The sequence below is a fragment of the Ornithodoros turicata genome, unplaced genomic scaffold (assembly GCF_037126465.1).
Source record: "Ornithodoros turicata isolate Travis unplaced genomic scaffold, ASM3712646v1 ctg00000829.1, whole genome shotgun sequence".
In the NCBI taxonomy this organism is placed as follows: Eukaryota; Metazoa; Arthropoda; class Arachnida; order Ixodida; family Argasidae; genus Ornithodoros; species Ornithodoros turicata.
Genome location: NW_026999402.1, coordinates 593,665 through 615,898, shown reverse-complemented (window position 1 = coordinate 615,898; position 22,234 = coordinate 593,665). Strand labels below are relative to the sequence as shown.

The 22,234-nt window shown below is 48.9% G+C and overlaps 1 protein-coding gene across 1 annotated transcript in view; it reads right to left on the bottom strand.

Moving 5' to 3' along the window:
* Positions 1-22,234, bottom strand: part of LOC135375155 (uncharacterized) — a 101,625-nt gene that overhangs the window by 29,646 nt on the left and 49,745 nt on the right. Inside the window, exons 9-17 of the mRNA XM_064607882.1 lie at positions 15,253-15,401; positions 13,100-13,189; positions 11,181-11,300; positions 7,788-7,931; positions 7,243-7,360; positions 6,917-7,065; positions 6,650-6,838; positions 3,531-3,749; positions 2,368-2,646 (exon numbers count right to left, since the gene is read on the bottom strand). Coding sequence (XP_064463952.1) covers positions 2,368-2,646; positions 3,531-3,749; positions 6,650-6,838; positions 6,917-7,065; positions 7,243-7,360; positions 7,788-7,931; positions 11,181-11,300; positions 13,100-13,189; positions 15,253-15,401 — 1,457 coding nt within the window. The remainder of the gene's footprint in view (positions 1-2,367; positions 2,647-3,530; positions 3,750-6,649; positions 6,839-6,916; positions 7,066-7,242; positions 7,361-7,787; positions 7,932-11,180; positions 11,301-13,099; positions 13,190-15,252; positions 15,402-22,234) is intronic.

Here is a 22,234-nt window from a genome sequence, read left to right as displayed (position 1 = left end):
CCCGATACTCTATGGCACAAAGTTGAAGTCCTGTTCGGTGTGTCACACATTCGGTGGGCTGTCATTCAAACGCTCTTTCAGCCTCCCGTCCCGCATCGCGATAGGAAACAGTTCCTCCTTCTGGCAGTTGAGATTAACTACCAGGTGTGGATTTCTCGCTGCATTGCAGCACAGGGTGGCCGCATCCGTAGTGTAGCAGAAGTGCTAAATCTTGTTCGAGCAGGGGTTCGTCGCGCTCTTCGTAGAGAGAGAGCTGTGCTGGGAGCTGTGCACTTTGCAAGACGGTGGCAGACATCTTCGGTCCTCTTTGAAGATGATAGAGGTACGTATGTGCTTCACTTTTAGGTGGCCAAGTACAGTGTGCCGTTGTCACGTTCGCAGCTTTCCGCGAGTCTTCGTTCGTTGCATGGTGACGTCCAGCACACATATTAATCTAGAGATCATATTGCTCTAGAGTTGGCATCTACGTAGCCTTAGTTTAGTCCGTGTGAAACGTTAGAGGGAGCCAGTCTGTGTGGCTGGTCTTCCGCTCCGATGCCAATACAAAAAGAGCAAAAATTTCTCATACCGGAATGAAAGATGTCGTCAACTCGACGCTAACGCAAAAGGAACGGGATACAACTGCTGCCTCCTTCGTGACTCATGAGTGAAAGGAACAGCAATGCGCGTTTTCCCTTTCACTCTCCTTCTAAGGAAGCCAGACAATGCGGAGACCTCGGATTGTCTGGCTTCCTTGGAAACTGAACTTCACCGGTCTCCTCACCTCTCCTCAACCGGTCTCCAGCCATGATTGGACAAATTGTATCAGGACATCAAGGACAGCCCGCTCCACGTTGTGCGCCTTTTTGAGGTCAAGAAATAAGTGTGAAGCAGCGGACAAGAGGGAAGGTGCAAATTGCGGCTTCTTCTCCCTTTCATTCTTCGCTCGGGTTCTCCTCTCCCCATCTTAACAAGTGCGACAAGGAGGAGGCTCCTCCCATTGAATTCGAATTTGAACTGAATTTTTGTTGGAAATATACAAGATTAAATACATAACACAAATTCGAGCTATATTATAATACGAAACGAGAAAAATACAATTACTATAGTGATACTTTGGATTATGACGCACATGTTTGCATGTCGACTTATGTTTGCATGTCGACACATGTTTGCATGTGCCTCACGAAAGGGGTTGTAACCCCTTTCGTGAGGCACATATTATTCCCATTTTATCCAACGTTACAAAACCTTGCACGTCGTATCTAGAGCTACCTGCGCCCATGGCAACCAGTGAGTCTGCGCCCCTGTTCAGGCACATATCGAGGACACAGTTGGTCATGTTTTGTAAATACTTTAATGAAATCCACAGAACTACTACACATGCAGATGGCCCACTAACGTCACATGATAGCCTTTCTGGCTTTTGCTGCTGCAAATTTGTCGATATGTCACTGAAATCAATTTTTTCTGTTTCTTCTCGTTCAACACTTAGGACAGCAAGCTCGGAAAGCCTGTCCTGGCCCATTGATGCTCTTAAATACGATAGTATCAGCTTTAGCTTGCTAAATGACCGCCCACAGCTGGCAATTGAAACCGCGATCGTAAGCATTGTCTGGACCGCAACCCGAAGGTTCGGGAAGACATTGTCATCTCTATAGTGAACAATAAATTCAAGAAGCTCTTCGGGTCTCGATATTTTGTTTTTTGTGCGCCTCGCGAGCAACATTCTGGAGTCCAAAATTTCTTCGTACAGCTCGTTGCCGTCAACATCGGAAGTGTAATATTTGCCGAAATCGCCCCTACAGCTTTACACCTGCCCCAGCCCGACACACGGGTTCAGGTCGACCCTCTTGTTGGTCCGCCCGATACGAACTCTTTTCGTCGGGCCGATTTTCTTGCTCAGATATCTCTCTCAAAGTCCCACTGCTGCGATCGGCTTGCTACCTAAACATCCTCAAATGCTACTGTCGCGTCTCGAGTAACCGTACAGGGTACTGGGATCTCCCTTTTGTTTAGGCTGCTTTGGTCTCGGCCGTGACAGTCGCTCACTGAGCTGGTTCGGTTTGCTCACGGTGCCCCGTTCTCGTCAAATACGTCACGCGCCCAGTTTAGCTACCTCGTGGTTAACATGATGTCCTTGGGGATGCGTTTTCGTGTGGTCCGCACTAGGTTTCACACTACAACCTCTCCAATGGAGGGTGCTTTAGATCATTTATGAATGTGCCAGGTTGAGCGCACGACCTGGCACATTCACACCCGACCACATAATGGCGCCCCTGTTCACCTGGCGCCCGTGGCACCTGTCCACACCTGCCACACCCTAGATACGCCACTGCGTACTGCAAGCGCACGGAAGCCGTATTCAATTGCAGAACTGCCACCTACCAGAAAGACGGAGGAGCCTTTTTCTTGACTCGACTTCTCTGAATCCATCGACTGATATTCCTTCACACCAGTAATAACCCTGCAGGTAAGGGCTGCTCTTTGTAGCGCCCCGTATGGCGAGTGTGATTGAATCGGGATTCAGTTCGATCCGGTTCCCCCGCACGGCAAGACCGTCCTTGAACCACATGATCGATCCTTCTATAATTTCAGGAGACGCGTGACATGTGAGTGTCACTGCATCCCCAGTTTGTTTCATTCCAACCCGAAGCCAAGGAGTTCCTGGAAGGGAGAACAATTGGAGCGCATTAGAGGAATTTGCCACAGCCATAGCCTCCTGCAGAAACGAGGTCGAATACCGTTCAGCTGTTCATACAGTACCTAATCGCGCATGGCTCCCGAAAAGCGATAGTTGTTCTGATAATATGATAACGCAACCCAATCGAAGCAGAAATTCGATTTTGGTGGGCCTCCAGAATGCGCAGTACCAATTCGATCACGAGCTCGCGAGATGCTTGTTGCTTCCTCTATACACATCACACATGGAAGCGTGTGATGTGGCGAGGCTTGTGAACCACGGAAAGGGAGGGCCCTTTAGGTAAAGTTGAGAATTGGGGAAGTATAGACAGCCATGTGGCGCGAAGAAGAACCATTTCGTAGCGTGTTACATTGGCCCCCAAAAGTGACAGATGCAAAGTCTTCTGGTTGTCTTTATCAGGTCACGTGACCCTTACGAGGCTCCAAAGACGGTAAACATCGTCTCCTGTTCATACGGCACCTTTCCTCACCGTCTTCTGTTCCCTCGAATACCGGGCCCCTTCTATATTCCTTTCCCACGGTGTGAACAGCGCAGCGGCGCCACACATGTCTATAGTCATGGAGCCGGGCCAAGGTTAACCGTTGCCCAAGAATCACTTGGAGAGGTTGAGAAACCTTCTCTAGCAGCACGTGCTTAATGCAGATGTTTACGTTCCCCTATATTTTCCCGTATATTTTTCCTGTAATGCTTTACATGTGCGAAACGTGCTACAAAAATGTCCTGCACCACTTGTCTTCAGCTAATCTGGAGACACAATCGTATCACTATCAACGCTGGTTCGCCTTCAGTGCTTAATGAGGCGAAGCTGTGTTTTTAGGATGCAAGACAAGCAGTGCACTCTACTTACCGGCTACCAGGGGAGCTTCACATATGAATGGGTACTGCATCCAAGGCTGCGCCGTTGACCATTTCACTTCTAATGGCCTCTCCGCCACGTATCGGTTCACTCGAAGCGTTCCTCCTGTTCTGCTGTAGTCAGACGACGGGTCCCAGTTCGTATGTTTCGACCTGAAAGTCTTGTTTAGCTTCGTCAGACTTATCCAGAAGGTGTCCATCTCGATGGGAACTTGAGAGGAAAGGTGCGACACAGTTAGCCGTGAATCACGACCTACTTGATTATAACTAGGGTTTGTGGTTTTCGGCATTTATTTTCAACCCAGTTCGGGGGGTGTTTATCGGCATTTATATGGGGGACTATAAATCGGATTTTTTCGGCATCTATATTCCGCCCAAAAAATAAATGCCCGAATACGGGCATCGATTTATTTCGCATGAGGGAAAGCCTATTTTGCGCGCGAAGTAACAATTCGAACCGAAAATAAGTGAATCGATTCATGGCTTCATTAACAATGTCTTTTATTGCCTGTGCCAAACTAGCAAACAAGGAGACTACCTCTTGTTGTAATAGATGCAACCGTGTATCATCATGCTCGCACCTGTCATAGCGGCTCGCTACTTGCGATTAATTATACGTAGTTTAGAGAACACGCGCTCAGCAGACCACAAAGGTTCTGAATAGTAAATTCACTAAGAATAGATGTGTCACTAAGTGCGTGTGCTGCCAAAATGCGGTCACCAACCGCACAACAGAGCTGAGGTCGTCCTCCAATAAGCGCTTAAGCACAACGAAACAAGGGCACAGCCCGAAGATAACGCTCGAGAAATAGTCGACAAAAGGAGATTCCAAGGGGATTTCCCTTTGCGGTTCCAGGAATGGCAGCTGTCAGGATACGAGAAATTCGGATTTTTTCGGAATATTCCGAATCTGAAAAAAATCATTCGGGGGGTGTTTTCCGGCATTTTTCGGAAAATGCCGAAAACCACGAACCCTAATTATAACGACCATGTCGTAGGCACCCCTTCCCAGCGCCACATTTGGAACCTAGCGGTGACGCTACTCGTCGTCCCTGTTATAGCTTCTTCAAGTTGCATACAATATTGTTGTTGTATACAATTGTTGTTACAATACTTTGTATTTCAGCTTACTTTAGTATTTCTGTACAAACGGTGGATGTTCTACGAAAGATGGTGGTGGTGGTGGTGGTTGGTAAAATAACAAGGGGAGCTTGAATTCGCGCAAGCGAATTCTGCTACCCCCAGAAAAAGAAAGACGGTACACCCCAAAGCAGAAAAGAAAAAAGAAAGGAAACGGTACGATTGCACCACAGAATGTGCGAGCGCACCGCAAAAGCTCACCGGGGTGAGCGTCTCGACCGCGACAACGCAGGACCGAGCGCGCCGTTCACATCCGCCGTAATGTCCACGCTCCGTCTAGTATAGAGTTTCTAGTCCACATTTCACAATGAAATTGACAAGAGCATTGAAGGCCGCGTCCCTGTGGTTAGCGTCCCATACGCCTAAGACTTTCTCTATGCTGAAGTCCCTGCTGTCGAGATGGCCAAGGGTCAGCCTCAAGATGCCTCTTTGTGCAGCATGTTTTGGACAATGCATGATGATATGTTCAGTGTTTTCCACTGTCCCGCACAGTAGACAGTTGGGCGAGTCCACCTTGCCCACTTTATGAAGAAACTGGCGACCATAGGGCACATTCAGGCGTAGACGATGCAGGAGAGTTTCTATGTGTCTGGGCGTTTTTGAAGGTATCGTAAAATTCAGCTCCGGGTCCAGCGTGCGCAGCAGTGACGAAAGATGTTTCATTCTGAAGTATTACTATCATCGTTCTAGCGTTTTCATGGGAGCTATCTCTGCCGTCTGCTACGGTAGTCGTACGTACGCTTCTGCGTGTTCAGAGTTTCCATCGTCCAATCGTGATGCAGATCTCGCATGCCGATGAGTAGCGCCCCTGGCGGATTGTGCGGACGGGCTCCTCAAAGGGGGTTGCCGATTATGACATGGTCGTTATAATCTAGTAGGTCGTGTGGTGAATATATTTCTTCAATTTTTACGAAGGTAGTCATTGAATGGTGGCCGATGTAGCAACAACAATAAATAAATCATGAACATGGTATGGGGTAGAGCCCTGCACGGGCCGACTTTTGCGGGCCCGACCCGGCCCGGGCGCATCGAAAAATGGCCCGGCCCGACCCGGGCCCAGACCTTCATATTTTTATGCGGCCCGACCCGGTGACCCAGTGACTAGAGCCCGGCCCGGCCCGGCCCGGTGACCCGGCGAGTAGATCCCGGCATAGTATTTCCAGCGGCGCCGTACGCGTTTCTGGCGATTATCAAACAAATTTATCAGTAAATTTATAAGGAGAGAAGACAAACATACAAGTGTTGGCGGTTTAACACCATAACCGCACCAGACCAAATTAAATCCAGAACGTACGTGGGCATGGGCGTTATCGTTACACTGTCAAGATTTTGCGGAGTTAGAGGATGCTGTCGACAAACTCCTTCTCCCAGTCCATACCCCTCTCACCAAGCTTTGCCACGTGAGGAGTGAGGAGCAATGTAAAGTGGCTTTCAGAATGTTCTAGAGGGTCGAATCATATGCCTAGTGCAGTATACCTTGCTTATCTTTGCAAAATATACACAGGACTGACGCGCAATATGATATGAACTAATGCATCTCCATTGTGTGGAATTAGCTGCGTGGCACGGCCGGGCCTGACTCTCGGAAACATATTTGTCGGCCCGGCCCGGCCCGCTGTGGTGGCGTATTTTAACGGCCCGGGCCGGTCCCGGTCCGCAGTGCTAGCGTATTTTGTCGGCCCGGGCTCGGCCCGGCCCGGAGCACACAGCCAATAACAAGCCCGGCTCGGCCCGCGGACCTGGTCGGGTCGGGCCCGGCCCGTACAGGGCTCTAGTATGGGGTGCTTCAGCGTTCGGGTGCAGTAGAGTACAGCATTGCATGCGAGATCATGAACGACACAGCGGGTGCATCCCGTTCCCTTTGTATTGCTGTCAAGGTAACGACATGTTTGATTCAGTCAGAAATTTCTGTTCTTTAGGGCCCCTTCAAGGCCACAAAGTAAACGCACTTTGACACTCTATAGCACTCACCGTCTGGTCCCGCCAGAATGGCAGTAATGGTGTCGTACGTGTGCTTCCCCTTGAAAGCAGCCAGCCGCCCGCCATGGCTCTCGCATGCGCTGTTAGCGTCCTCCTGGGTAAGCTTCGTGTAGTTCAGCCAAAGACATCTCGATCTCGAATCAAAATCTAGCCACCCTCCCTTCGGACATGACGCGAGGCCTTCAGGGATGGGATGCAAGTAATTAGTAGAATAGTGACACGTGCATATTTAAATTGGGCTTTGTATTGTGTACGCACTTAGCAGGCCGTTCCTGTATGGCAGGACACACGGAATTTTCAGATGCATATGGCATGCGTGGTGTACCACTCGATCCTGCGGCTGCAATACCGTGAAACAGGGGTCGCTGCTGGCAGAGGAGACAATGTGGGAAGCCCAGACTTCCGATCTGCAAAATGTTACGGTCACACACTGATCATTTCGAAGCGTCAGTTTCCTATTCACACAGCTACATCACAGCCTTCCACTAGAGTTCGTGATTGCTGACATGATTGCTGAAATACTGACCGCGTATGCGGACGAACACGTTGACGTACGATGCTGTCAAAAAGTATATGTGACATACCGTGAGAGGGCAGCCAGAGCGTCGTCATCTGCAACACTTTCAGACTGTATGTAGCCATGTTTTCTGGTTATATCAATCCAGCCTCCAAGAGCACGTGGAGACACTCGTGCCCCATACTCTGTGAGAGTGAAAAGTAACGTGGTGTATCGATGTCCTGTCACGACGCAATTCAATGGATCTTGAATTCAAGCAACAGCAAATGATGTCCTGATATGCTATATGATGCCCACTATACTCTGCGTCACAGAAAAGCAGTTTTCTGTGGTGGGTAGTTCTCTTGGACTACCCAAATCCCAGAGCAAGAGGGTTAGCACGCCCCTCCCTCTCCTGTGCCACCATCATCTCTCCCCTCCCTCTTTCACCCTCCCCTTCTCCCTCCCCTGGGTGCACCGAGCCGCCATTTCAGAGCAGGCTGACCGCGCCTTCCCCCTACATCACCCCCCCCCCCCCCCGGTGCAAGTCGACCCGGAGGTGTGACAAACATACGTAGCCAGATCCGATGAATATTAGCCACTAATTAAGGAGAAAAGTTAGTGAGTTTTTACCTTTTCTACGCAGCTGTTTTAATATCGATGGACTCGCTAAATAGCCGTTCCAGCTTCTGCATTTATCTCTGGCGTTTTTCCAAGTCGCCTTAATAGATGAAAGGTCGGCCAGGCAAGGGCCTTCATGGCATATTGCTCTAAGCACTGGAACGAAGGAACGAAAACTGTGAAAGGAGCAATGGGGCGACATGCAACGTCGCTGGAAGTAATAATAATAATAATAATAATAGTAGTAGGTAGTAGTAGTAGTAGTAGTAGTAGTAGTAGTAGTAGTAGTAGTAGTAGTAGTAGTAGTAGTAGTAGTAGTAGTAGTAGTAGTAGTATTAGTAGCAGTAATAAAGAAACGGCTGAGAAACAGCCGCGGACAGGAGACATGATGATCTCCCGACGTAGTGCGTCCGTGCCTTGTTTCTCGATGCTTTTTTTCGCAGCTCACGCGGCTTCGCTTGAGCTGTGCCGATGTACGTCACCGATCACGTGAGGGGAATAGCAAACGTCACGACGTCCTCTCGTTCTGCGATGAACTCTTTTCACGAGGAGAAGGATTTTTCAAAGGTGTGCGGAACAGAACCCTCGCGCTCACTCTGTAGGTCGCCTATACGCTCATCGTTCTTTCGCAGGAACTCATTTTATTCGTGGGAAAACACTCCGCACCGAAAAGCTAAAAAAAAAGAAAAAAATGTCACCTCAGTGCTCGTTTAATGCAGCGCAAGACATTTCCAGGACATCCTTTTATCTGGGAGACCAAACTCATCGTGAGTTTCCTATACCATCGCTGTGCAGTTACTGTGCATCCTAAGGACGTCACGTGGATAAAGGTTAGGCTGCACGTTGCTGCGTTCACGTTAAAGGGACACTAGACTACAAAAATGTACTAGATGCTCGCGAAGTGAAAGACGCCACCGCCTAGACAGCAACGCAAAAGAAAACGGGAGCCACCCGCTGCGTCACTCGCGACTTAGTGCTCGCACCGTCGTCAGTCTTGAAGGGTTCAGTGCACTGCTCGCGACAGAGTTGTCTGAAATCTCCTGCCTGTGGCTGAGCGGTGCACTATCGGCAGTGTCGCACACGGAGGAACTATACCAATACCTAGAGGGGAGGTCGCTATCCCTCTCTCCTACACACTCGCTAGCAGACGACGTCCCGGTATCCGACAATAATCTCGATTATTTCGCACGACAGGTGGCGGCTGAGCGCGGCCTCCCCTCGGAGTCGGTATTGGAATGGTCCCTTCGAGCGCGATACCGCCGACAGGGGACGGCTACACCGCAGGCTGGAGATTTCAGACAACCGTGTCGCAAGCAGTACATGGTCGTGTTCCCCCACCAGCATTATCTGCTCATACTATAGTTGGGTGGGATAACTGAAGCACGTGCGTCACTCATGGCTTGCGGTGGAGATGTACGTATCTTCGCTCACCACCTTCAAGTGATTTTGATGCATCCACGAAAACATACTTCTGATACATTGAGTACACTCTTTAAACGGAACTCTACCACATGACAATCTGAAGCCAAAGCCAAACCATTTCGCAGAATAATACTGTTATCACTCGTGATTCGTGGAAAGCGCTGGGCGTACGCGCTTTAGTGACTATTAAGGCTGGTTCACACTGATAAAATAGTTAGGAAGCAAGCGATCTGGTGATTTTGTTGTATCTGTGTCCTGGTTTCTTCCGTGTCCCTCGTCTCGGGGTTCTTCAGTATGGTTCACACTGCCGCGTGCTACAGCTCCTGCCAGCCAGCTAGCCAGTTCTACCGACACCGTCCAACCGTGAGGCCACGACCATCTGCCCGCTGGGACATTCCATCATCGCCGGTCAGGACTCGTGTAGAGGAATGCCATCGTCCTCTACATTTGGTGACCCGAACAAAGAACACCACGTTAAGCGTAATTCGGCCCAGTACCATCACGAATTTTCTATCGACCAGCGAATCACTCTGGAAGCCATCAATGAAGGTACGGTGCCTCGTTCCTCCAAGGACTCGCTAGGCGGTGACGCTCCATGCACATACAACGACCTGACATATGACGACGACGCTCCCGCACCGCACCACTCTCAACACGGCATGGCCACTCTGACGGCGCCACGCCGCCTCACGCTTTGCGACGGTCCTCCACGGACATACACCGCAGTGGCATGTTCCCGAGCGCAACGCTCCTGCACCAGTCGTGGTACGCCGCTGTCGACCGCACCACCGCATGTACGCTAGCGGTCCAGGAACCCAGCCCGCTCTGTCTTCCGGCCTGGCCTTCCACATCGATTCTGATCTTCGACAACCCAGTAGCCAACCATCGTATGGCAGGCAAAGGGCACCGGGACAACCTTTCCATCGGGGACACGCACGGAGGCAACAGTGAGTCGTATATTCCCGGTCTCCCGTGCTTCACGACGCCCCTCTCCGGCAATTCACGGGGGACAACTCTCGGAGCTAACTGCTCATGTACCGGTCGCACACGCCCAAAGCTTGCGTTTACGTGCTTTTCATCGCGGAACTATTTCACCTGGCCGCTTTCCTAGTCCCCGTTGACGTAATAATAAGGGTGATGCTGGACCATAATAATAATAATAATATCTCATCACATTACAATGAACCAATGAACGAGCGCCGTTTACAGCGCACCTCCTAGGGATCAAGGGGAGAGCAGCCACGCAGCTACATTCCGCAGCCACAGTGTGCGTTCCGCGCATACAGTACGCATGCGGTATATCCTCTCCTCCTACTGGGCACATAGCTTACGATTACGTACTGCGTTTGCGTAGAGCGGGGCTCCGTTGCCATGTCGACGAGCTGTCGTAAGCGCAAGCGGAACCGTAACTGCAAAAGTGTGGACCAGCCTTTAATGTAACCGCATAAGCGCCACAAAAAGGCGCACACCTCCCGTTTTCAACAAATCCAGGAACGAGGCCATTCAGGATGGGGGCTCAGCGTGATATGCGGTCAAGTTTCGTTTTGAAACAGGGCAGAGGTGACCTGCGGGGTCCGAATTGCTGCTGGGTCGAAAATGAAGCACCTTCAACTTCCATGTGGCCCTCTCTCCGCTCGTATCACGCGTGCTAGGTAAAATACAAAGATTGATTGATTGATTGATTATTGGAATATTACTGGCGCACTAGCAACTAGGGCCATAGTGCGCCAACGCAGTTATGATTGCAATACCTTAAACGTATAACGATCAGATAAAATCAAAGATCAAAGTGTAGACAAAACAAAATGTAAAACAGAGTAACAGTGCAGGCTGCAGGTGAAATAAAGAGCTTGGTTTGTTCCTCTCCGACCTTCACACTGGATGTCCCATTTTGGGGCTGCGGGAATCGGTCGCTTTAATGAAGAGGCGCGCCCCGCGTTCACCCCGTAAACGCCCCGTCACGCAAGAACGAAGTCAACTGACCCTGCTTTCCGGCCACTGGATCCTGTTGTAAGTGGACGCAGCGAGACTCGTCGAACGGTGCCCATGAGGCCTCGGAAGTGAAGTTTACCAGACACCTGCGGGGTACCAGTTGCCCAGACTCTGAAAATGTATTCAGAAAATGATTAGAAAGGTTGCAATTCATGGTCAGATTTACTATGCGTGCCGTATGTGGTATCTACGGCGTTCGGTTGTGTTATGGTAGAGGTACGTATGTATGCTGTGGCAGGGAGTTGGGTCTTGTGCGAAGTCCCCCGAACCTTTAGTCACGACTCCTTTTTGCGAAGTTTTTTTTAAATTCCGTGTTAGCGCCGCGAAGCAACTGTGGCTATAAGCGCCGTACAGACGTGGACAGGTGGAGAGAGGACAGCAGGAAGGAGTGGGGGACAGTGGGGTTAGTATGCGTCCTGGGTCGACTTCAGGGGGAAATGTGCCGACATTCGTCTGGAAAGTCCTCGGAAAACCCAGGGAAAAACTCAGACAGCATGACCGGTGACAGGATTCGAACCCGTGACACCTCCCAGTCTCGGCGTTAAAAGCGTTCATCCTAACCACTATGCCACGGGAGCTGGTTCCCTTTCGCGAAATGATGAAGAAACATTATATGCACCGTCGGGGTGTGCACCAACGAGGTGGAGAGGCAAATAGAGAGATAAATCGGCAGCCATATTTGAAGCCACGTTGCCCTCACCTTGCCTTGTTTGCAAATGGCGGACATTAGGGACTCGTGTGGTGAGAGTCTTCGCGCGCGTATGCTTCGAAATTCCGTGGCATTTATTGGTTCCGTAATGCCTCCAACAATTTAAGGGGACCGGCTTATAGCGAATTCAGCTGATTGTTTTCGTGCAGAAAAAATCGCACTGCCTACACTCTTAAAAATGAACTTCACCGCATAGCACGCTCCTAGCCAACCATAATCTCGAATGATATCGTTATCTGCCCGTATTTGTTGAAAACGGGAGGCGTGCGCCTTTTTGTGACACTTATGCTGTTCATAATTGTCACAAAAAAGGCGTACGCCTCCCGTTTTCAACAAATACGGGCAGATAACGATATCATTCGAGATTATGGTTGGCTAGGAGCGTGCTATGCGGTGAAGTTCATTTTTAAGAGTGTAGAGTGTGCATGTCCCACGGCCGCTTCAACCCCAATGTGCGTCGCGCACTCGCACTTCATTGGTCCTTCGGTTCGCTCTTCGTTCGTTTTTGCCTTGAAAGAAGGAGTGCGGGAAGCCTTCTTGAAGCTTCAAAGTTCAAAGGGGAAACGCGGGACGGTTGCGCGCTCTACGTTTCTCTATCTCGTTGGTGCACGAAGAAGGCGCTTGTAATAACTACGTATCGGTAATTTTTCGTAAGCAGCGTCAAAGGAGCAGATCCCGTCCAACCGTTCCTGAATGCGTTTCATTCCAGAACTGAACGTGCTCGTATCCATCCAACCAAAAGAGCCCAACCAAGCACTACACTCTTAAAAATGAACTTCACCGCATAGCACGCTCCAAGCCAACCATCATCTCGAATGATATCGTTATCTGATTTGTTGAAAACGGGAGGCGTACGCCTTTTTTGTGACACTTATGCTGTTCATAATTGTCACAGAAAAGGCGTACGCCCCCCGTTTTCAACAAATCAGGACAGATAACGATATCATTCCAGATGGTGGTTGGATAGGAGCGTGCTATATGCGGTGAAGTTCATTTTTAAGAGTGTACGTCACACAATGCCCGCGAGCCACCACCTTCATTTTCGTCGTTTTCGCGACTATGCTACAAAGTTCACACAATCAATTAACAAAGTCCCAACAGCGCTCCTGTGGACGCGCAGTCGAGGAGCAGAAAAGCTATTCGAAAGGTAGGTACAGGTGGCCTTCGTAGTAGAACAAGGAAAAATTAGAGAAAGGGTTACCTGTGAGGCACATTGGAACTGACGACTCAGCAGAAATATGATTATAATTTGTCCACTGCAGTCGAGTCCCGTTTTCAGGTGGGCAGTTCACTGTAATAGAAGTTCGACATTGACTCAGCGTAGGTGTTATTATGTTGGTACTGGGGCTCTCGCAAGAGCCTCCAAGCAGTGTCGTACCCGCCACATAGGTAGCGCAGTAGCAGCGCCAAGTAGCGCAATACCAATTAAAAGTAGCGCAATATTTCAGCCATATACCTCAACAACACTGAATATCCTCTGGATGTACGAATAATGTCCTAGCAAATTCGTACGTCCGATGGATATCCCTCAGAACATCCATCGGACGTACGAATCCGTTGGGACGTTATCCGTACATCCTGAGGATATTCAATGTTATTGGGGTACCTTATCCCTCTGAAGATTCTCCAAGTGCAAGGATTACGCATGGTTATCTGGACTCCACACTGGCAACACAACAGGTTAAAAACGAGACAAAATACCAGTAGAATGTTTAAGGTTTCGAAAATCACTCGAGCTTCATCCTCAGAATGAAATCTGTCAGGTCGTCGTCAGCTCCTTTTAAGCAAGGGGGGGGGGGGCGTATCAGGAAGTGGTCCCGGATGTTTATTCGTACAATCAGATGTTGTACGATGTACCATGACTCAATGTTTTTTCTAACATTCCAACGACCCTCACGTGATAAGATGTCTGAGGAATTTAAGGCAACCATGTGTCCTGTTCTTTCCACATGCTCACACAGTTCGGTAGGCCTATCAGGGTTCTTCTAAATGTCATTAAGGGGGACGAAGGTCGAATGAGCTTCGAAACGTTAAACATTTTACTGGTGTTCTGTTGTCAGTGTGGGGTCTAAATAAACACTCTATCCCTTTGGCGCACAGAAGACATTTCATTGTCTTGCGCGACCAACGACAGTATAGTTAATATCATTCAAATCCGGTATAGTTAGTATCATCCAAATCATCAGCGTATATTACAGCACACAGGTTGTCTTGTAGAACAAATATGTAAACTTTGTTATGCTGCTATTTTCTGCATACCGCTGCAGTTCCAAAGTTCTGTGGAGCGCAATCCCTTGTTGCGGGATTGTTTTATTTCCTTGCTTTCCTCTCTTTATCTTTTTTTTTTTCATACTCAAAGTAGTTCGACAGACATTAATTATAGCCCTAAAATATCCTCTATTAAACAGTAAAGAGACAAGTCATCAGTTTGTTTCCGCCGTCCTTTTCGAGTAAGAAATGGGCTTTGATTCAAAATACTCGCTGTCCCCCAAACATACTTTTCCCATGTATACTTATTAGCGAAATTTAGCAGATCGGAAAGTTTCACGATAACGCTTAGCGATAAGCATAACGATAACGATAGGATAGAGATCAGATCGGATAACGGTAAAAAAAAACGATAAGCATGACAAGCTAATCGCTCTGTTTCTTTTGAAGCGGCTTGAGATCGCATTGCCAAGCTTGGACTTGATAACTTTCTTTATCGTATGGTTTGCGTAAAGTTCTTCGGATGTACGAACACTTGCTACTTTTTAACCCTCTTTAACTTGCTACAACCACCGGATACTGGATGTTACTTCTGTAAACGCGTTTCTACACTCTAAAAACAGAGCTTCATCGCATAGTACGCCGTGCGCCAACCATTGCCACGAATGATAGGGTTATCACTTCCGATTCGAGGAGAGAAGGGGACTTAAGCCTTTTTGTGGCAATTTGGGTATATGGTAATTGTCACAAAAAGGCGTACGCCTCCCTCGCTCCTCGAATCAAAAGCGATGACCCTATCGTTCGCGGCAATGATTGGCGCACTACGTGCTATGCGGTGAAGTTCTATTTTCAGAGTGTACGTGACCTTGCTTCGTCGCATACTGATATACACTCTAAAAAATGAACTTCACCGCATAGCACGCTGTTAACCAACCATCATCTCAAATGATATCGTTATCTGCCGGGATTTGTTTAAAACGGGAGGTGTACGCCTTTTCTGTGACACTTATGCTGTTCATAATTGTCACAAAAAAGGCGTACGCCTCCCGTTTTCAACAAATCAGGGCAGGTAACGATATCATCCGAGGTGATGGTTAGCTAGTAGCGTGCTATGCGATGAAGTTCATTTTTAAGAGTGTAGCTTACCAACATCATGTAGCGTGACCTTCCATGATCCAGTCGGATTGTTGGGTAGAGGAGGGAAGCGAAGCTCCAGTCCAGTCTCCGCATTCGCATTCTGCTTCACGTACACAAAGCCGCTAATATTTACCAAACTGCCATCCGCAGACCCTGGGCTGTTGAAAAAATGAAGAAATATTGAAAAACCAAGAATCAGAACTTAAACGGATAATTAGCTCCCTAACTAAAAAAAAAAAAAAAAAGAAAAACAAGTCAAGGATGTGTGCAATAGGCAATGAACAACTCTCCGTCAATTCGTTTCGCTCGAAATCAATGTATTTTCGGAGTATTCAGTATTTTTCTGTGCACTCTAAAAACAGAACTTCACCGCATAGCACGCTGTGCGCCAACCATTGCCAAGAATGCTGGAGTTATCGCTTCCGATTCGAAGAGACCAGCTCCGGTGGCGCAGCGGTAACGCGTGCGCTTGGAGACTGGGAGGTCCGCGGTTCGAATCCGCGGGCCGGCTGTGCCGTCTGGGGTTTTTCCTGGGTTTCCCTCAGATGTGTAATAGGCGTATGCCGGCACAGTTCCCCTGAAGTCGGCCCATGGACGCAGCTATCCTCCCCCCGAGCGGATTCCGCTCGGTCTTCTACTTCACCCTTTCCTCTCCTCCTCTCCACCACCTTTCCCTTCCCGAGAAACATGCCGCCTACTCAGGCAGGCAGACCTCTCGGGTTCCTCCCAACGACACTCCTCCTCCTCCTCCTCCTCGATTCGAAGAGAGACAGGGGCGTATGCCTTTTTTGTGGCAATTTTCATATATCCAAATTGCCACAAAAAGGCGTACGCCCGCCTCTCTATACGAATCAGAAGTGACAACCTTATCATTCGTGACAATGGTTGGCTCACAGCTATGCGGTGAAGTTCTGTCTTTAGAGTGTGGGCAACGGCGGGGGGGCCGCTCGCCGGTGGAAGAGCATTATTTCGGGACGAGGTGGTAGGCTCGCGTGACGTTTCGTGACGTTGCTTCAGGAGTGGCGATAGGAAGCCGTATCTCGATGCCAGGGAAACGGCACGCCCTCTTGACGTCACATTTTTCTCGCGCATACGTCAGCGAACGCCTACATTGCGTGGATCCCGTTGCTTTCAGATGCCTACAATAAGTCATACCGCTCGAGCTTCAGGAAACTAATGCACGGGCCTGATAAAGTTGACCTCTCTCAACACTTAAAATCAACAACAACACTCCCGTCTGCAACAGAAATCAACGACTCGATGTTTTGAGAGCGAACTATCCCTTCAAAGCGACTGTCGACAACCAAAGCAAAGCTACACAGACGCTTTTACACACCTTTTTATGGCGTTTAGAGTCACCGTGCAAAATATTTGAATTAAATTCGCAACCAATTCTTTAACATTACATGTTTTACAGAGTACTTTAGCAGACGCGGCGTCACTGTCGATAACTTCCGGTTTCTTTTATGCCGAGCAGAGTAGCCACAAATTCGAGACAAAACTACCTACCCTACCATATCTCGAGACCATACCACTACCTACTACCGCATGTCGAGACTATACCTACCATATACCAAGACAAAAGTCCTACCATAGCTCAATCACATTTATCTCGATGATAGAATCGTACACCTTTGTGACGTCACCCAAGCTTTTGCTTACATCACCCTGAAACCGAATCCAATGTCAACATGACGTTCGTTAATCTCGATAGCTACGGCGCACTCCTGGATACAATTTTACATTTGGCGTCATCGTGTGACTTACAGTGGAATGCAACTCCAATCTCAAAATCACTCAACAACCCCATGCTTTCCCTTTAGAGGAACCCCAAAAGTCATATCCTTTTTTCATTCTTTTTCGTTTTTTCCTTTCTTTTGTTTTTCCCTGTGGCAGCGTTGTGCGACAACCAGCATGCTTTCTTGCACTACAATAGTCGCAGGAGGTCTCTAGCCAACACCTTCTAGATAAAGGAGAAGGCCTCCACACTCTTTCAATTTACAAGACGCACCTGGCCCTGGTGTGGCTGTTGGTGATACATTGATGTGACGTCACCGAAAGAGCGCAGAAGAGAAAAGCTGACTAATTGAAAATGTACGGCACCTGGGCCAGATGCGTGACGTTTTTGGAAGAGTGCCGGGACCTTCTGTGTTATCTAGGTGGTGTCGCTAGTAGTAAGTACTGACCACGTTTATCTGGAAACGCACATCTTCGTCTGGACGCCATTAATTAGCAATTAGAGCTAATTGGGACCCCCAACATTAATCAGCACCCTCCAGGGAGCCATCACACTAATTGGGGAACGTCTATCTCGCGTCCAGACCAGTTGTGCGTTTTCGGATAATCGTGGTCATAAAAAATAAAAAATAGGCAGAAAATAAAATAAAAAGATAGAAATAGAGTGGAGAGAAACAATTTATTCGAAAATCAACGATGGCTCGACGAAGAAGCCGCTCCGCAACACCCGAGTGACCAGCGCCCGCCATGTTGGTAGTTGGCACCCAGCAGTTGCAGAGATCACCGGTAGGTGGCCACTGAGTTGCAAGGCATCACACCAGATGGTGCCACCATCATAGCTCTAGACGAGAAAGACAGAGAACAAGATACTAGCGGCAGGTAAAAATGACAGTACTGCTAAACAAGTCTAGGCATGCGAGAGAAAAGGTCTAACCGCTACTGCTAAACAGAAAACGGTACACATCGGGGGAAAAGGCTTACGGGGGGGGGGGGGGGGGGGGGCGATCGTTTAGGCCTAACCACAACGTCACAACACTATGCCGCTAACACAAGGCGGGAGCCACTGGGCACACATCGCTAAACATGCGTCAGCACGAACAAAAGGCTTGCTCACCGCAAAACAAGTCTAAACATGCGAAAAAAGGCTTAACACAAGCGCGGTCAAATCACTCGTTGGTCAACGCTAAACACGGCAAACATACGAGAAAAGGAGCGTGTCAAATCACTCACCTTTTCCCCCGCGGCGACTTCCAGGCAGAATCTGAGCGAGCGCGGGGAACACACGTCTGCTCTCTACAACAGCCAGCCAGAAACTGAGCGAGCGCAGGGAGCGCACGTCTGCTTTCCACGACAGCCAGAGAGAAACTGACTGAGGCGACGCGCAGCGGCAGCTATCGAAGCACGCGCGCCCTCTGCTCCACCCGTCCGTGCATGCGCGCGCACACTCCTAGCGCCCTCTGCGCCGCCCGCGGGTGTTTTCGGTTTCGACTCTCTGCTGCGCGCGCTCCTAGCGGCGACGGGTGGCTTCTGAGTTTCGCTTTCACTCTCGTTTCTTGGCGCGCGCGTTTATCTGCATAAAGGCAGCGCGCACCGCGCTGCCTTTATTCATCATAGGTCTTTTGGTCATCTTTGTCTCATCTTTAGGTCATCTTTGGTCATCATTCTGACCGATACGTGGAAAACGCCATGTGTGGTTTATTCTCCTGCATTTCTCGTCGTCGCAAGGAAAAGACAAAAAACGAAGAACCTCGCGAATTTATTCGCGGCATCGTGGAGGAAGCCTTTCAAGTCCACCGCCTGGAATGGTTGCAAGCGCGTCAAGAAATGTGTCAGGACAAGATGAAGACGCTCGACTGCATCTTAGCGGCGGACAGACTGGCGAAAAAGAAGTCCAACTTTAGCCTGGATAATCTGTATTGGGAACGCAGTTCCGATGTGGAGGAGGACGACGACGACGTCTAAATAAAAGTGATGCATTTCTCTTCGAGTCTCAGTCTCTTCTTTCTCTTCGTGCAACGTGTACGCTCGCAACATGTCTTCCCCCGAACCTTTTCGTTTCCGTCATCCCTTTCGCTGTATCTTAAGCGGCCCCTCCCTGTGCGGCAAATCTACTTTCGTTGCTAACGTGCTGAGGAACCTGAATGACATGGTGGACAAGCCTCCGTCACAAATATTCTACGTGCAGAAATATGCTTTGCCGAGCATGCAGGACGAATTCGGGGACTCCGTAAAATTTACCAAGGAGCTACCGCGAGAGTGGGACACGTCGCGCGCTACGCTGATCGTCGTCGACGATCACATGACCAACGCCGGTTCCTTGAAGGGGGTGACCGATCCTTTCATTCGGGGTTCTCACCACGCCAACGCGTCGATCTTCTTACGCGTTCAAAACATCTTTTTCGACAGTAGCCATTTTAGAACAATATCCTACAACGCCAGTTACGTCGTCCTGTAGCGCACCGTGCGCAGCGTGCACCAGATGGAACATTTCGGCCAGCAGCTATTTGGCAGAAAAAGATTGGAGTATTTTCTAGACGCATATAAACAAGCGATGTCGTCTCCAAACACATATTTACTCGTGGATCTTCACAACTATACGCACGAGGATCACAGGTTGTGTAGCAACATCTTTCCGGGCGAACGTCAATATATCTGCGCTCCGAAATGAATCTTCGCCCTCACCTCACTTTACTCAAAGTACTCTCCACTCTACCCCCTCCGCGCCGTCGCGCCGTCTTGAGACGTTCGTCCTCGTCCGACATAAAACACCTCTCCGAAATTTGCCTCAATGTATTGAACGGAAAGGTGGCTCTAGCTCCAGATACCTTCGCGCGTTTGAAGAAGCACAAACGCTTTTTACATCAGCTCGCCTACAAAAAGATTCACAAGAATCCGCAACGTTTGAAGCGTTATCTGTCTCAACAGCAAGGACAGGGCGTTCTTTTGTCGGTGGTTCCTCTCCTACTTTCCGCCGTGTTGAACCTTTTCGCCAATGGCCAAGAGAATTGAAGTGACCACCTCCTCCTCCTCCATCGGAAACATTCTTTCCTCGAAGGAGAGTGACGACGTCAAAGTGAAACTCATACTACAAGCACTGTATCGCATACTAAAGCAGTACGAATTTGACCCCTACGACAATAAAAACAAGGCGTCCGACGCTACAAATCACTTTGACTATTCGCTCCTCTCTCTAGAGGTGGACGAAGAGGAAGCGGAAAGGGTCGCCTCGGAATTAAAGAAGGTTCTTTCCTGGGATCGCGAGGGTTGTGTCTCCGTGTCGGGCAAGCCCATCAGACACTCCTCCGTTTACAAACTCGTCAATTATTTGTTGCAACGTAAGACGGGAAAGAAACCTTCCTGGTTCCCCAAAGTCTCGAAACTATTGCGCCTGATTTCTCTACCCAAATCTCGCGAGCCTCAACAGCAGCAGCAGCAGCAGGCCTCCATTGCGTGGACGACTTATGGAGGGATATGGAAAGCCAGCGTGTGGTTTGGGGTGTGTGGAACGCTATAGAAAAGCACGTCACTTGAGCAAAAAGAAAGCTCTCGTCATTCTCAGAAAGCTTTACCGCTAGAAGGTACTGCCCCTTTAAGCTTCGGGAAAGCGGAGCACCTCCTCTACTCCCTGGTGCACCAGTGGAACAGAGCGAGTGCAGCGGGTTGGAGAGAACTCGCTGAACGCTGGATGGCGAGTCAAATACTGTGAGTGTTTCCCGATTGAGGTTTTTGTTCGTAGAATCCTTATTCTGGTCCTTTATTACTAGATTGGATCCCTGGGTTCTTGTGGAAGACCACGAACAACCCATGTAAAAACGATAGACAATAAATAGCGTATCGTCTTTCGCATCACGCGACTCTCTCTCTCTCTGCCCCCAATACAGTAGAAGAATAGGAAACCACAGATCCTGCGTATAAAAGCGAGCGTGGGATAGACCGCAGTTAAAGATGATGTCGACGATGACAACACAACGTTGGATCTGCTTGCGCAGGAGGTAAGTGCATTTGTATGTGTTTAGATCGTTGTTTGATTAATGCCTCCTTGTCTCTATTTGCTAGGTACACTCGGGAGAATTATTTCAAATTGGGGGGAGGGACTCCATGCCTAACATGAGGTCCGATTAGGCTCCGCTAAGTTCAAAATTAGGGGGAGCATCGCCCACATTATTCAAAATTGGGGAGGGACGAGAGTTCATGGCTAACATGAATTCTGATTAGGCTTAATGGGGAATTGGCGGGCATCCCCGCACCAGTCAAAATTGAGAAGGGGTAAGAGAATTCATGGCAAACATGAATTCTGATTAGGCGTAATGGGGAAGATTTGGGGGGTACATTTTAATCTGGCCTTATTCAAAATTGAACTCCTTCTTTCATTTTTCGTTAGATTATTCCGAAACGAGGGGGAGAATTCGTGCATAACACGAATTTCATTAGAGACCATGTTGATTATGCAAAATTAAGGAGTTCTTAAAGGGAGAATTATTTCAAATTGGGGTTAAATTAAAACCTTCTTTCATTTTTCGTTTGGTTGTCATCGTCGACATCATATGCGATATTGCAATGGCATCGAATAAGACATGGCGCGGTGTCCAAAGTACAGACGCCATCAGCGCAATGAGAGGGGGAGGAGACGCCCTGGTTCTACGACGGTTGATCGAAAGCCCACGAGGGGCATTCATCCACGACGCGAAGCGTTTCGTGGAGCAAAATGTAAGTTGGCCATCTCTGCTGTGAGAGTGTATTCTATGTGTGACATTGTTTTTCAGGAACCAGTAGCTGCTGTCATCATGTGTTATTGCAATGGCATCGAATAAGACATGGCGCGGTGTCCAAAGTACAGACGCCATCAGCGCAATGAGAGGGGGAGGAGACGCCCTGGTTCTACGACGGTTGATCGAAAGCCCACGAGGGGCATTCATCCACGACGCGAGGCGTTTCGTGGAGCAAAATGTAAGTTGGCCGTCTCTGCTGTGAGAGTGTATTCTATGTGTGACATTGTTTTTCAGGAACCAATAGCCGCTGTCATCGCATATCATGCAGCACAGGAAAAGCCGTCCAGCAAGCTCCCTGATAGCCCAAACTACCTTCCTGTATAGCAGTAGGTCCCCTCCTTGTACAGCATTGGGCAAGAAAGACCGTGAGCGTCCTTGTGAATCGAGTGACCGTGGAACAAAGAGCAGGCATCTATCGACCAACTCTTTTGTATGTATTCAATAAACATGTTTCAGTGAAAGAAAACACAGAGTCTCATCAAAGT